At 40.1% G+C, this 13,641-nt stretch overlaps 2 protein-coding genes and 1 long non-coding RNA gene across 4 annotated transcripts; 2 read left to right on the forward strand and 1 right to left on the reverse strand.

Moving 5' to 3' along the window:
* grwd1 (glutamate-rich WD repeat containing 1) lies at positions 1 to 6,312 on the forward strand. Its single transcript, XM_077525984.1, has 7 exons — positions 1 to 471; positions 1,266 to 1,383; positions 1,963 to 2,128; positions 2,213 to 2,423; positions 3,400 to 3,545; positions 3,755 to 3,946; positions 5,438 to 6,312. Exons 1-7 carry the CDS (start codon positions 117 to 119, stop codon positions 5,744 to 5,746), a joined length of 1,497 nt encoding a protein of 498 aa, XP_077382110.1. The 5' UTR covers positions 1 to 116; the 3' UTR covers positions 5,747 to 6,312.
* A 611-nt stretch (positions 6,313 to 6,923) lies between these two features.
* cdc42ep5 (CDC42 effector protein (Rho GTPase binding) 5) lies at positions 6,924 to 9,814 on the reverse strand. Of its 2 annotated transcripts, none has more exons than XM_077525987.1 (2): positions 9,595 to 9,814; positions 6,924 to 8,859 (listed from the first exon to the last, which is right to left on the reverse strand). In XM_077525987.1, exon 2 carries the CDS (start codon positions 8,855 to 8,857, stop codon positions 8,000 to 8,002), a length of 858 nt encoding a protein of 285 aa, XP_077382113.1. In that variant the 5' UTR covers positions 8,858 to 8,859; positions 9,595 to 9,814; the 3' UTR covers positions 6,924 to 7,999. The 2 variants fall into 2 exon arrangements, with proteins under 2 accessions (XP_077382113.1, XP_077382112.1); XM_077525986.1 differs by having other exon boundaries at positions 6,924 to 8,862; positions 9,595 to 9,813.
* On the forward strand, positions 9,806 to 13,146 carry LOC144021818 (uncharacterized). The gene is made up of 4 exons (XR_013284187.1): positions 9,806 to 9,896; positions 11,362 to 11,431; positions 11,731 to 11,859; positions 12,900 to 13,146. It is a non-coding gene; the product is annotated as an uncharacterized LOC144021818 (long non-coding RNA).
* Positions 13,147 to 13,641: the final 495 nt, after the last annotated feature.

A 13,641-nucleotide genomic window follows, 5' to 3' on the forward strand; every position in this document is an offset into this window, starting at 1 on the left:
ATTTGTTTTCGGTCAAACCAACTAAGTGTTATTTAACATTTAACGACATTTGCCGGGACATACATTAGCTGCTGGGCAGTCATCCGTGCGATTAGGGGCCAGCTGAGTTCCCGTAAATGAGTGGGAGTCAAGAAAGTGGGAGTGAAACGAGAAGGGAGGGGGTGGAACTGCGATGGAGTAACACACGTGACCGGAAGTACGTCTTCTTCGTCCTCGTTTTCTTCTTGTTTGCCAACATGTCCGCCTCCAACGAAGACACGTTTGCCGAGGAAGCAGAAGGAATGGAGGAGCAGGAGCAGGACGAAGCCGCCAGCGATGACGACGACGAGGGAGTCGATATGGAGGAAGGAGAAGGGGAGGACGGAGACGGCGACAAAAAAGTTTATGTGCCCGGAATCGAGCCGCTTAAACCGGGAGAGGAGCTGCAGATGGATCAGTCTGCGTACCGCATGTACCACGAGTGTCAAACAGGCGAGTGGGATATAAAATAAAACGTACATGTTTGTTTATTGTCTAAACTCCATGGGAATGTTATAATGTTTTTTTGTGCGCAGAATAATGTGTAGACGTTCTTCCACGCATACAACTACTCTTCAAAAGTTATGGATATTAGTCTTTCAGGTGACATTTAAGGATGAACCCCATAATGCACTTTGCAGGTCTAAACTTTTGGCGTCACATGCCCAACTGTTCATCGTCTCAGTACCTGCTTTTATCCAAAAAAAAAAGAAGAGATGTTTGATCTGTAAATCGACCAATATGTTTCCAAGTATGCTATTGCTAATTAATAATAGTGCATTTCAGTGACTCTTCCATTCAGTGGCTACTTTTGGTGTCGTCTTGGTCTCACGATGTCAAAATGTAAACAGCATGATAAGGAGGACTGTTTAAATGCCACTTCTCGTTGAACCAGGAAATTTTGTGGTCAATTCAAAACTTTCCATGAATTATTCTGCCACTTTTTGTCCTAAAACGCCCACATTTTTCAACTCATTCTTCAAGTAAAAATATTCTGTCCATTCAGGACAACTCGGAAAATGTTATTGTTGAAGTATGTTGCACATCCTCTAAATTCACACATTTTTCAGTATATTTTGCATGATAAAATTAAAAACAACATTAAACTGTTTGAGTTGCGTAATTATTTCTCACGTAACCCGCTTTTTCTGAATTCCACATTTTCACACCAAAAATCTCAAACACAATTACCCCCGTCTGCTTTTTTCAACTGAACTGAACTGTAATCTTTCATTCAATATGTGCAGGCGCCCCATGTTTGAGCTTCGACGTCTTGACAGACAGCGATGGCGACGGCAGGAAAGAGTTCCCTCTGTCCATGTTGCTGTGTGCGGGCACACAGGCTGACACAGCCATGGGCAACAGGTTGGTGTTGCCTCGTGAACACAACAAATGCGCATAAGCTAACCTAATCGGCCCTTTTCTGCTCACTCTTGCGCAATGTCTAAAATGGATGATTGCTTGTGTGAGAATAATGCATGCATGCCCCCCCTTTTTTTTTTTTTGTTTGGTGGTACTTTGCGTCAAATGTTTGAGAAGCATGATCTTAAATGAAAGCCGTACTATAAAATACTGTCATGGTCTTAATACTTAGATTTGTCAAGGCTGTAGAAAAATCTCAATTCATATTTCATCTCTTAGCAATAACTTTTAGGCTAATTCACGCACGGGCTAGTGTGCTTTATTTTACCCAAGTTTAACGTTTTACTTTTCGCAGCTGACAAGAGCTGGCGAAGCAGCAAAAGCACAGATGGAAACAATAACTAATTTTTAATGGTGGCTTCTTTCCACAAGCTGTCCGAGTAAATCATGTCAGCGAGGGAGATCCGACCGGGACTCTTGTTTATTGTTCTTGTCATCCTGCTTTTGTGCTTCCCTGCTCAAAGATCATCTGCAACAGCAGAAAAAATAAATATTAAGCCATGTTTTTGACTTTGCCTGCAGACTGCTAGTCATGCGCATGCACAATCTTCACGGAACAGAGAAAGAAAAGGAGGAAGAGGAGGAAAGCAGCGATGAAGAAAGTGACGAGGAGGAAGATGATGAAAGTAGAAAGCCGCGGCTGGAACTGGCCATGATGCCTCATTTCGGAGGCATTAACAGAGTTCGAGTATGTTGGCTATTGATGCAAATGTTAATAGTTCCTGTGCCAGCACGTTGTAATTGTGTGTTTTCTCTCTCTCATTTCTCACAGGTGACCCGGCGTGGAGACCAGGCACTGGCTGCTGCGTGGTCCGAGAAGGGACAAGTGGAAATATTTGATCTGCGACCTCAGCTGGAGGCCGTCCACAGTTCTGCGGCAATGGCGACGTTCATGCAGCAGCAGAAGGAAGCCGCAGCGCTCTTCAGCTTCTCGGGTCACATGACTGAGGGCTTTGCTATTGACTGGTCGCCCGTGGTTCCTGGTAGGTGACGTTTCAATTCTTGACTAAAACTTTTCAGTTCACTTCTAACACTGGCGTCTTTTTTTTTTTTTTTTTTTCTTTTTTTTTTCCTTCCCACTGTCCTAGTTTGACTTTTTTTTCAAGTTAGCACCTGTTGCTGTGCCTTACTTTTGTGAAGTGAAAATAGGAGCAATTAAAGTAGCATAATGACCTCGTATGCGGGCAAGGAGAGCTGCTATTAGACTTTTGTACAATACAGAAATGAAAAATATAAAAGTATTATAAGAAATTGTATATAAAAAAAAATACAAGAAAATTATGTTCCCCTTCATGTGACCATTTGTGTGGATTTTAAACATAGAAGGGCCAAAACATGCCTTGTGAAAATGAAACTGCACTAAAGAATTAGCCACCAGAGGGTGCTAGAATTGCACAAATGGAAATCAACACGACTTTTTGAACAGATGTGCTGCTTTTAAAAATATCGTGACATGACAACGATGATATATTGTGGCAGATTTAATATTGCGATATCACGATATTGCTATTATGGTTATTCGTTACATCCCTAGCTTTAAGTGACCTCTTCAGGTCAAAAGTTGCATTAAAGCCTTTTGTATGCTCTCGCATAAAAAACATAAAAAATGTATAAATGTTTTTGGAACCATGGCAATATTTAAAATAGAACGTGTTTATGCGTTTTTTGGGTTAATCATGTTGATGATGTATGAAAGACATTGGTCATGTTCATGATTAGTCAGTGTACTGTTATCAACAATGATTTGAGTGATTTTGTTTTTGTTTTAAATAAATATTTGCCAATATTAGCATTGTCAAATAATCACATCACTTCACCGGTGAGCTATTTTTAGAACAGGCCCACGTGGCGCCTCGTGTGGTCTCCTTTTTAAATTTTTATTTTTTTTTTGCCTGTAAAATATGGTTGAATTCTGTGATCTTGTGAGTCAATGCGGGCATGCTGTGCTCGCACTCGCAGGTCGCCTCGCGAGCGGCGACTGCAAGAAGAACATCCACGTGTGGGAGCCGCAGGAGGGCGGAGCCTCTTGGCGGGTCGACCAGCGGCCTTTCAGCTCCCACAGCAAGTCCGTCGAGGACCTGCAATGGTCGCCGACTGAAGCGACGGTACTTTTTCCTCTAACCTAGGATATATGCGCAACTTGACATGTTTTGTGTGACCAGGAAAGCCGGCCTGTGGAACGTCATTTGAGCATTTCGTCGATATCCAGCTAATAGCCTACTTGTAAAATTATTTGTAACACTAGTAGAACAAGTGTCCGATTCCAAAACAGCTTTCCATGCTGACCTGAATTCATTCTTGTGGTCTGTTGCAGGTCTTTGCGTCATGCTCAGTGGATCAGTCCATCCGCGTTTGGGATATCAGAGCCCCGCCAAATTCCATGCTATCAGCCAATGGAGCCCACGAGTCAGACGTCAACGTCATCAGCTGGAACCGAACGGAGCCGTTCCTCCTCTCAGGGGGGGACGACGGGCTTCTCAAAGTGTGGGACCTGCGGCAGTTTAAGGTAACGGCTTAGTCATGGTGTGTATCGGCGATCATGACAGACGTCTCTATTAGTAACTGTGAGTCACAATAATACGGTGACGCGTTGCCACGGCAACCGTGTTGAGAGCTTAAAAGTATGACATCATCGGGTGACTGTGCCTTTTTCTTGAGCATACTGCCATTGGAGAAGTGTTATTAAAATGATTTTATTTATTTTTTTTGCCCACAAGGATGTGATTAAGACAGATTGGTATATTTCAGTCATAATTTATAGATTTAGATATCAACACGGAAAGATGGGTATTCTTCATGTGATGTTCCTAGTTTTGTTGAGAATCCACGCGTCTACTACATAAAAAGTTATTTAGTAAACTGTTATTTGGGGAAGAGGAAAAAAAACAGTCAAAATGTATCCATAAAGAAAATAATATCCTTAGACATTGTTTGGAGCTGTAATGTAAAAGCAGCATTTAATCCAGATCTGATCCAGATTGTGCATTTGGGAGTTTACATGACAAATCCCATTTGACACAACAAGAACCTTTGCTGTATGCAAGGTCAGAAGGTATATTTAATCCTCTTTTGATTCAAATTGTCAGCAATTTAATAAGGAGAATCCCATTTAACATGTAAATGTCTGAAATAAGTTGATGGGTATATTTGCAAAAGGGAGAGAAGCTGTAATAAAATAAAACAAAAGCTTAATCACATAATAATGATTTGTGTATTTGGCAGCGATTTCAGATGTAAAATCCAATTTAATATGGATGCAAGTATTTAAAAAAAAAAGAAAAAAAAAAAAGTGTAAATTAGGTTTTAAAAAGTTATGTGATCCAGATCTGATCTGGATTGATCAGTTGGCAGCAATGTAAACGAAACACAATTTAACATTGATGTAAAAAGTATTTTTTACATGTTATTTATTCTGTTTAGAAAATTAGGTATTTATTAATCCTACATAGATCATTTATCCCTGGAGGAGGGGAATTAAATATGAACTCATTTGCTCCCAAAAATGTATATATTTTAAATGTATTAAGTGTTGCAAAGACATATTTATGCGTTTGTTTGTTTGTTTGTTTTTTATGCTAGAGCATATAGAACGCTTTGATGCAGCCTCTCAACTACAGAGAGGGGGGGGGGGGGGGGGGTGAAAAAAAAAGGTAGTAATTACAAAAACGGCCAGCAGGTGGCATCAGAGTATAAGAGATCAACCAGGGCCATGATGAACACGCGCTTATTTCCCTACAATGCTAACAAGATTTGTGAATAATGATGAAACTTAGCTATATTCTAATGTTAATTGCTGCAAAACGGAAACAGATAGAAATATGCTTTTTTTTTTTTTCCTGATGAAAGAAGAGACGAATCTTTCTTTTGGTAGGTTCCATGTTTTTGTAGCAATAGAACACAATATTCTGTGGGCCTTGCTGGGAGTGAATGAGTTAAGAAATTGTAGCAATATAGACCAGTTCTTTTTAACCATCAAAACTAATGGTGTCGTTTTCAGACCGGTCGACCCGTGGCCAACTTCAAGCAGCACTGCGCCCCCATCACCTCGGTGGAGTGGAACCCGGCGGACTCGAGCGTGTTCGCCGCATCCGGGGCGGACGACGTGCTCAGCCAGTGGGACCTGTCGGTGGAGTCGTGCGACGCGGGCGCCAGGCCGGAGGGCGCGAAAGACCTGCCCCCGCAGCTGCTCTTCCTGCACCAGGGCCAGTCCGAGATCAAGGAGGTGCACTGGCACCCGCAAATCCCCGGCGTCATGATCTCCACGGCGCTGTCGGGATTCAACGTGTTCAGGACGATATCGGTGTAGCGTGTGGGTACATGCTTCACGTGTGAAAATACAAAATTCCCGATGTACCTTGCCCTTGTAGACTTTTTCACACATCCGGGTGGCAAAAGGCTTCGCTTTCTACGAAGGCACCAAATAGCAAGAAAACCCTTTTTACGTCCTCAAAAACAAAACAAACATGAAACCTCTCTCGGTTGGGCACGCCTCTACCTGTGAGGATAAATATTCTGACCCTTCACCTTCCCGAGACGAGCGCTCTCCTCGCTCGTCTGTCAGAATAAATTGATGGAAGAGGTGAAACATCTAAGAAAACCAACAGTTCGGTTGTGATCGAATTCATGACAAGAATCGATAATCAAGTCACTTTTCTGCCACCCAGAACTCGACAGAAGCATCCGAGCACCTGTTTTGCAAATCTGAAATGTTCAAGATGGACTTTTTTTTTTTTTTTTTTTTTGACAAATACAAGCAAAGATAGCTGCCATGTATCAGCCTTTCTACTAAACTTTTAGTCTGTATTATTTACATGCTTTTGTGTTTTAAGTATTATTGCTTGCTTAAAATAAAATGAATCGATTACTCGACAACTACTTGAGTAATTGTTTAGTGCGGTGGTGTCCAAACTCCAGCCCGGGGGCCATTTGCGGCCCGCCGTCCATTTTTCAGTGGCCCGCAACATATGCTAAAAATGGCGTTTGACTCAGTTCAAAATTATAACCCTACTGGCATATTACAAATAAATTGGTTTATGTACTGTAACATTTTTCTAAATATGCAAAAGCACAAATCAATTATTTGTACAATTTTTAGGACTAAACACAATTTCTCTTCATCACGTTATGTGGCCCTTGCGTCCTTCTGATTTTCTGGATGTGGCCCTCAAATGAAAAAGTTTGGACACCCTTGGTTTAGAGCCATCTTGTTTAACTTTAAATTGCCCTAATTATTAGATTTCCGCCTCTCAGCACGTATGATTCTGATGTCCTTCATGAAAGCAGACCGGATATCTTGTGCTTAATCATTTGCAAACATCTGCTTTTACTTTGGAACACGATGACCAAACCAGCAACTGAATCCGTTTCAAAAACCTTTTATGCAAAATAAAATTACATCCAATTAATCGATGAAATAATAGATTCTAAAAAATATTAATAGTGACAGCCCTAATATGAAGCTATAAATAAATAAAAATGCAAGCTTTGTTTTCAAAGATCCCAAATAGTTGTTTTATTGTTTCACTGTAAACCATAAGACATTAAATGCCAGCAAGTTCAATGGATAAACATTTAAGTCTCCCATTTTTACAGCATGATGAGGGGAAAAAAAAAAACCTCAATATTTGATTGTCTCAGCATTTGTCCCGTTTTTCCAGCCCAAACAGCAAAAAAAAAAAAGCTTTGGTAGTGTATGAAAACATGCACACAGACAAAAATAATAACTGTACTCTGCAATTAGATCTAACGAGATCTGATCCAGGGAAACTCACATTGTCAAGACATGGAATGTTACACGTTCACAAAATCTGCTCCCACGACGACGTTCTTAAAGAATGACAGACATGGAGACGTAAACATGCAATGGTAGAAAACAAAGACATGTAGACAACACATGCTACAATTACATTTGCTCAATTTAAGGCACTTAAAAGCATAAATGGCACATTTGTTAAAAAAATGCTGAATAAAATTGAAGTTAAAGGCCTCTTGATGAAATGGGGGGGAAAAAAGTGCTCCAACTTTTTCACTGTAGAAAAACAAATGCTGCTTGCAAATAAATGGTTCTTTGGCATATCTGTTACCATTTGTAGATTTAAAAAAAGAAAGAAACAAAAGTCTTTTTTCCAGCAGAGCAACATCGTCTTCACACTGAACAGCTTTCAGGGGGGGTTTAAAAAAAAAAAAAATCAAGTTTGAATCCATCGGTTTGACCCCTTGTCATGTAAATTAAGATGTACACTACTCACAAAAAAGATTTTTGACTTTCCAGTGAAACTTCAGGGTGAACCTAAAATGCACTACAACATTTGCAGCTCATCTTAATTTGACCTCTGAACTTTCAAACGCAGATGTTGACCATTCCTGTACTTTTTGCACAAGTTGCTGTTTTCTAAATAGAAAGCAGGATGGCAAAACTTGCAAAGTACTATGGAACTTTCTGTGACGCTTCCAGTCCTGTAAAGATTGTAGCGCGTTCACGGTTCATCCTGAAATCTTACCCGAAAGCCCAATATCGCTTTGTGAGTGGTAAATAATACACACTTGGCAGCAAACGGACCTATAGTCCAATCTCATCATCAAACTCGTCTTCAAAGGTGTAGCCCCGCCCTACTGCCTCATCCTCTGAGTCAGTCTCGGAGTGGCTGCTGCCGACCCTCCTCCGGTCCAGCGCGCTCACGCCGTCATAGTCGGAGCTATGGGACGACGCCGGGCTGGGAGGCAGATCCTTGTGGGCGGCGAACTCCGTTTCAACCCTCTCCCCCCTTGTCGGACTCGCCGTCAGGTCCTCCTCCTGGAAGTCAAATCCTTGACCGTCTTCCTCCTCGGAGGGCTGGCGGATGATCTCCTCCCGCTTGTCGCTGAATCTCACCTTGAGTCGCGGCCCCTTCGGCTTGATCCCATCTGGTATCCTGCCGTCGACCATCTGGTTCTCATCCAGGTTCTTTCCGTTCAGCTCGTTGTGCCTGTTCATGACAGACATCTCCTTTCCCGGCGTTGTTTCTACCGGGGATGTAACGCTTTTAGGGCTGAAGACGTCCTCTTGGTTCGAGTCCAGTCCCAATCCATCCATCACCCCTAGTACGTCCCCCAGCATGGAAGGGCCCAGATCTAGATCCAAATCCAGGGTGAACGACGAGACGGACTCGGAGTACTCGAGCTCATCGTTTTGTAGGCTCCCCGTGGGCTCTTGATACAGATCGTTGTGATTTACGGAGGTCGGGTAGTCCACAGACGAAGACCCCGGACTCCCTGCGTCGGAGCTGGGCGGGCTTGGGCCCAGCGTGGACAGGAACGAGGTGTCCCCGAAGGCGTCGCCGCCTCTGCCAATGTGCATGGTGTGGCGGAAGTCACCCAAAGGGGCTGAGATCATGGTGGGGTCCAAGCGGGAGGCCCGGTTTGATTTGTGGAGCGGCATGCCTGCTAAAAAAGATTGGACGTTAGTTGTGACACTATACATTTAAGGCACTGCAAAAAGTGAAATAAACTCAAAGATATTGATTTAAGGTACTGGAAGAAAACACTCTTGATTAGAAAGCAAACAGTGTTGTGCAATCGAGTGGCCAGCCAATGAGCATTTTGCCACTGTGAGGAAGGCCATGCTGAGGCTTGTACTTGAACACACTCAGCGCATATTTTTGTCTGCCCTCAGGGGTTGCATGTGGATGAAAACAAGACGACAGTATTTTTACTGTCAAACTACTCAAATGTTAAGCTTTTGCATTGCACTCAGACAAAACAAATATCACTTTAATAGTCAAATCAGATGAAACTTTTTGGGAGGGTGCTGTATTACCCTTAAGGGTAAATAACTGTATAGAAACTTGATGTATACTATGTAGGTTTATAGTATAAGTACAACAGGCATTAGTATTTTTTGGGGGGGTAGATACTTAATGCAGACTGTGAGAGAAATTAAATATTAACTTTGCCAAATAAACGTTAATAATTTACTTATGTTACTTGCCTTAAGAATTTGAATATCGCAGGCGTTAACCCCTCTAACATATCACAATTTAAATAAGAATTAGAGATTAAAAAACAAAAAAACACTTAAATATCGCTGCTATATTAACTTTAAGCTAGCAGCTGCAAATCACCAAGCTCATGGCGCGCCACATAAAAACACGTGAAGATTTTCATAAAATAACTTACTGGTAAAAGGATAATATTTGCTGTTTGCTTCACCCTCTCTCGTCCGAATATCCGACTTTCTTTTACATCTGGATATTTGTTTCCCCTCTCGACTTTCGAGTCTCTTTTCCCCTTCGTTCTTCTTTTCCCTCGCCGTCGTTTTTTTCTTCTTCTTCCAAAGGGATGGGCGCTAGCCGAGGAAGTGACGCGGCGTGGGGAGTTGGAACAGAACTTTTACCCCCCAAAACTTTTCACATCCACCATTTTCAGCAACGTTTTACGTGAACCCCCACGCGGTTCGGTTAAATCATTGATAAAAACAGGTTTGTATTTCTGTTGAACGGCGTCATGTTTGTACTTGTATTGTGCTCTTTTTTTTTTTTTTTTTCATTCTTATTCTTATCCAAGTGGCTCTAACGGTACTGAATGTCGCAAGGACCTCCAAAATTTATCTTCCAAATAGGATAATAATTCATAAACTTATCATGTTATTCAAAAAGCGAGGATTTTTTTGGGGGGGGGTTATTTTTTCTTTAGTGGCTTTTGTGCTCTGGAATGAGAAAGGGGTTGGTCTCGACAGTGGATGGATGGTTTATGTGGTTTTCACTCAAAATAAACTGAAAATCACCGCATTCAAAAAAAGTTTTTTTTTTTTTTTTTTTAAGCGAGCCAATGCAAGATCTTGACGGAAAGTGTTTTTTGGACAATGAAATGACACTGAGGGGAAAAGCTGCATCAGACTTTGGCTGCTCACACGCACAGTGACGGTGACAGCTGGTTCTGGGTTTTCTTGTGGGATTTGGGGGGATAATGAGTAAATGAGTCCAATATGTACCTCTAAAGTGGAAGGAAAGCCATAGATTCCTTGCTATAAATTGAGTTACCTTACTGGTTTTTAGGTCAAAGTACCCAGTTATGATAAGACTGTATTGATGCCTCAACATGATTTTTTTTTTTTTTTTTTTTTTTTTACCTGACGGAATGGCCACGTATCCATTTTTTTCAATTCTAGATTAAAAACATGCAGAGGAAAATCCTCAAAACAGTACATTATTATTATTATTATTATTATTATTATTATTATTATTATTATTATTATTATTATTATTATTATTAATGCTTTCTAGCAGAAGCATGAAAGTTTTGCACTAACATTGACTGATATTTCATAGTGTTCATAATTCCGATGGAAATAAACGGCCCCAAAGCATGTTGCTGCCACCAAGGAATGATGTTCTGTTGGTAATGAGCGGATTTGTGTTTTGCGCCAAACACTTTTTTTTTTTTTTTTTTTTTTTTATGATGGCAGGTGATTGACTCCTTTTAAATATGCAGGTTTGAATGTGATGGGTTAATTCTGCACATTCTTCATTCCAGTTATATGAGGGCGTGCACGATTGTGCAACTACATTATTTAAATTGTTTACTTTTTTTGTTTTTTTTGTTTTTAACTTCACCTCTAGAAATGATTTTTTTTTAACTAAGTTGTACATTTTAAAAGATCACATGGAAGGTGGATTTTTTTTTTTTTTTTTTTTTTACTGCCCCTTTAGAAATAATTTAGAGAAAAAAATCTATTAGGTTGTAATGTCACATTAATGGTGGGAATGTTTGAGATAATTTATCTTTTCTTTTTTTTTGTGCCATTTGAACAGGAATGTGTGGACTCTAACCACTACTAGACTGGCTGTCCATACAAAACTAAAGATCCAACCAGATAGAGCCAGAGAAAAAATAGGGTATATGTACCAAACCACCACTCATTGACATTGTCCTTCTATCTTCTAGGTCATTTCTCCTTGGGTCACGGTGGGTGAAATGGAGCCTATCCGTATTTCCGCAACGGGTGAGATGCAAGGTACAGGCTGGACTGGTCGCTTGCCAGTCGCCATATTTATAATATATAATTTTATTTTATTTTGAAATCTCTTGGGATGCTGAAAAATGTGAAGCATTTGAGTATGAACTCACTGCAATTATTGTGTTGTTTTAAACAATGCTGTCAAGGAAGTCAGCTAGCAGCAACTCTTATTTAACATACAGTACTTCTGAAAAGTGCCACTTAAGTTGGCAGGAAAAAATAGTTAACATGTCATCAGTCATACATCATTAAAATAATGACTTTGTGTCAACATTCTTTCACAACACTACTTACAGAATGAGTTGGAGATTGCATCAAATGCCCACAGGCTGCACGATTCCCACCCCTGATGTATGTATGGAATCTATCTCATCCAGCTTCCTTCCAAATGAAAAAAAAAGAAGAAAAAGTAACAATGGTTGTGGGTGAGTCATTGTTTTGTGTAGAGGTAGTTGCAAATGGTCAACATATTTTGGTGATGAGGTCGCAACAAGCCTACAATGGGAAAAAATTACTCATCGCAGACGGGTATCGTATAGTGTCGGTTGACAGATAGAAACCAGGACGTTATCATATCGTGCCTCATTTACCAACTGGGAAAAAAGATAGAACAGCAGTTTTGATGATACACTTTATCCCATGATAAACCCCAAAATGAAATGCCAAGTTTAAAAATATCACTAATGGATGATGAAAAGAGAGAGAACAGCAGACAGGAAATGACTCTCCTTTCGGTAACTCACACATGCTTACACACACACACATCCTTTTTGGAAAAGATCATCATGATGATTACATTTCCGTCTCAGTTCCCCCCCCCCCCCTTTTTTTTTTTCTACTATGAAAAAAATTCTCAAATAGTCTCCAACCATTTCTGTGTATGACTGGAATGTTGCATCACTCCAAATGTTTGCAACAGATGATGTGGTCACTGGCGTCTTTCAGTCTCTACACTGTCACTCATCAATCAATCAATGAATTTAAATATACAGTGAGGATATTTTGTTTACGGCTGGGCATGATTATTAATAATTAGTTGGAATTGATTAATGTAGTTGGGGCGAAATGGAGTTGACTACTTTATAAAAGAGCACAGAGCAATACTTAGAAAACAAAGAAAAGTGTAAGTGAATGCATGAGTACTTCAAAATCAATTTGTATCTAATAATGTGACAAAAACAGCACGCACAAAAACACTACATAGTATGTTTTGCAGATTTAGTTTAGTTGCATAGTATGTGAGTATGCAGTTGTAAATCATAACAGAAATGTCTTGATCAAATAATCTTCCTACTGTAAATAAGAGTGTAATTTGTGTAATTTTCTGTCTATTGTCAAAAAATATTTGTATAAATCAACAGAAAACAAATTGTGCCAGGTCTACAAGTACCTTCCCTACAGCCTGTTTCGCTTTCGTGTATGGATTTTGAACATTATTCTGCCGGATGGTTTTGTTTGTGTGCAGATAACTGAATGGAGGAACTGGATGTTCTGCAATTAAAGGCCATCAGCTGATGTGGCCACAGGGGAGAATCGATGCATGTGTGCAAATGGGATGGCGGCAACATTGGCAAAGCGTATAGAGGACAGAGCATGCCCTTATGTCACATGTCTTAGCATGCCTCCAAGTGCATGATGTAAACATGTGAATTGTGGTGGTATAGCGCGTGTCCTCATCGGGGTTACTTTTAGGTGAGTTGGCCTGGAAATGATACCCAGGTGACTTTGGAATGCATTTAAAAAAAATAAAAATAATTTAAAAAAAAACATTCACACTTGCAACAGCTTAACAAATGAAATAAAGAGTAATGTTATTCACAGAGGGGATTTCATTTGTAACATATATCATAATTAGACATCGGTTAAAAACTGCTCTACTGCTTTATGAGTGCCAATATAAAAACAAACAAACAAAACCCAAACGTGAAATAATTAAAAATATAAATTGAAATAAATTATTTTTAAAATAAATATACAAACGAAAATTTAAATAAATAAATACATAAATGTTAAAATGATTAAATATACTGAAATAAATATTGAAATGGCTTTCTGCAGTAGGGGCTTGTCGTATCTAGAATTTTAAGTGGGATTCCTAACTATCAAGCGCTTGCCACCCGGAAGTGTGTATGACGTCACGATGAGGGCGGGGGGGAATACATTATATTTTGTCAAATTAATGAATATGCCTCGTACAAACTCAAATA

The sequence above is a fragment of the Festucalex cinctus genome, chromosome 7 (genome assembly GCF_051991245.1).
Source record: "Festucalex cinctus isolate MCC-2025b chromosome 7, RoL_Fcin_1.0, whole genome shotgun sequence".
Taxonomy (NCBI): Eukaryota; Metazoa; Chordata; class Actinopteri; order Syngnathiformes; family Syngnathidae; genus Festucalex; species Festucalex cinctus.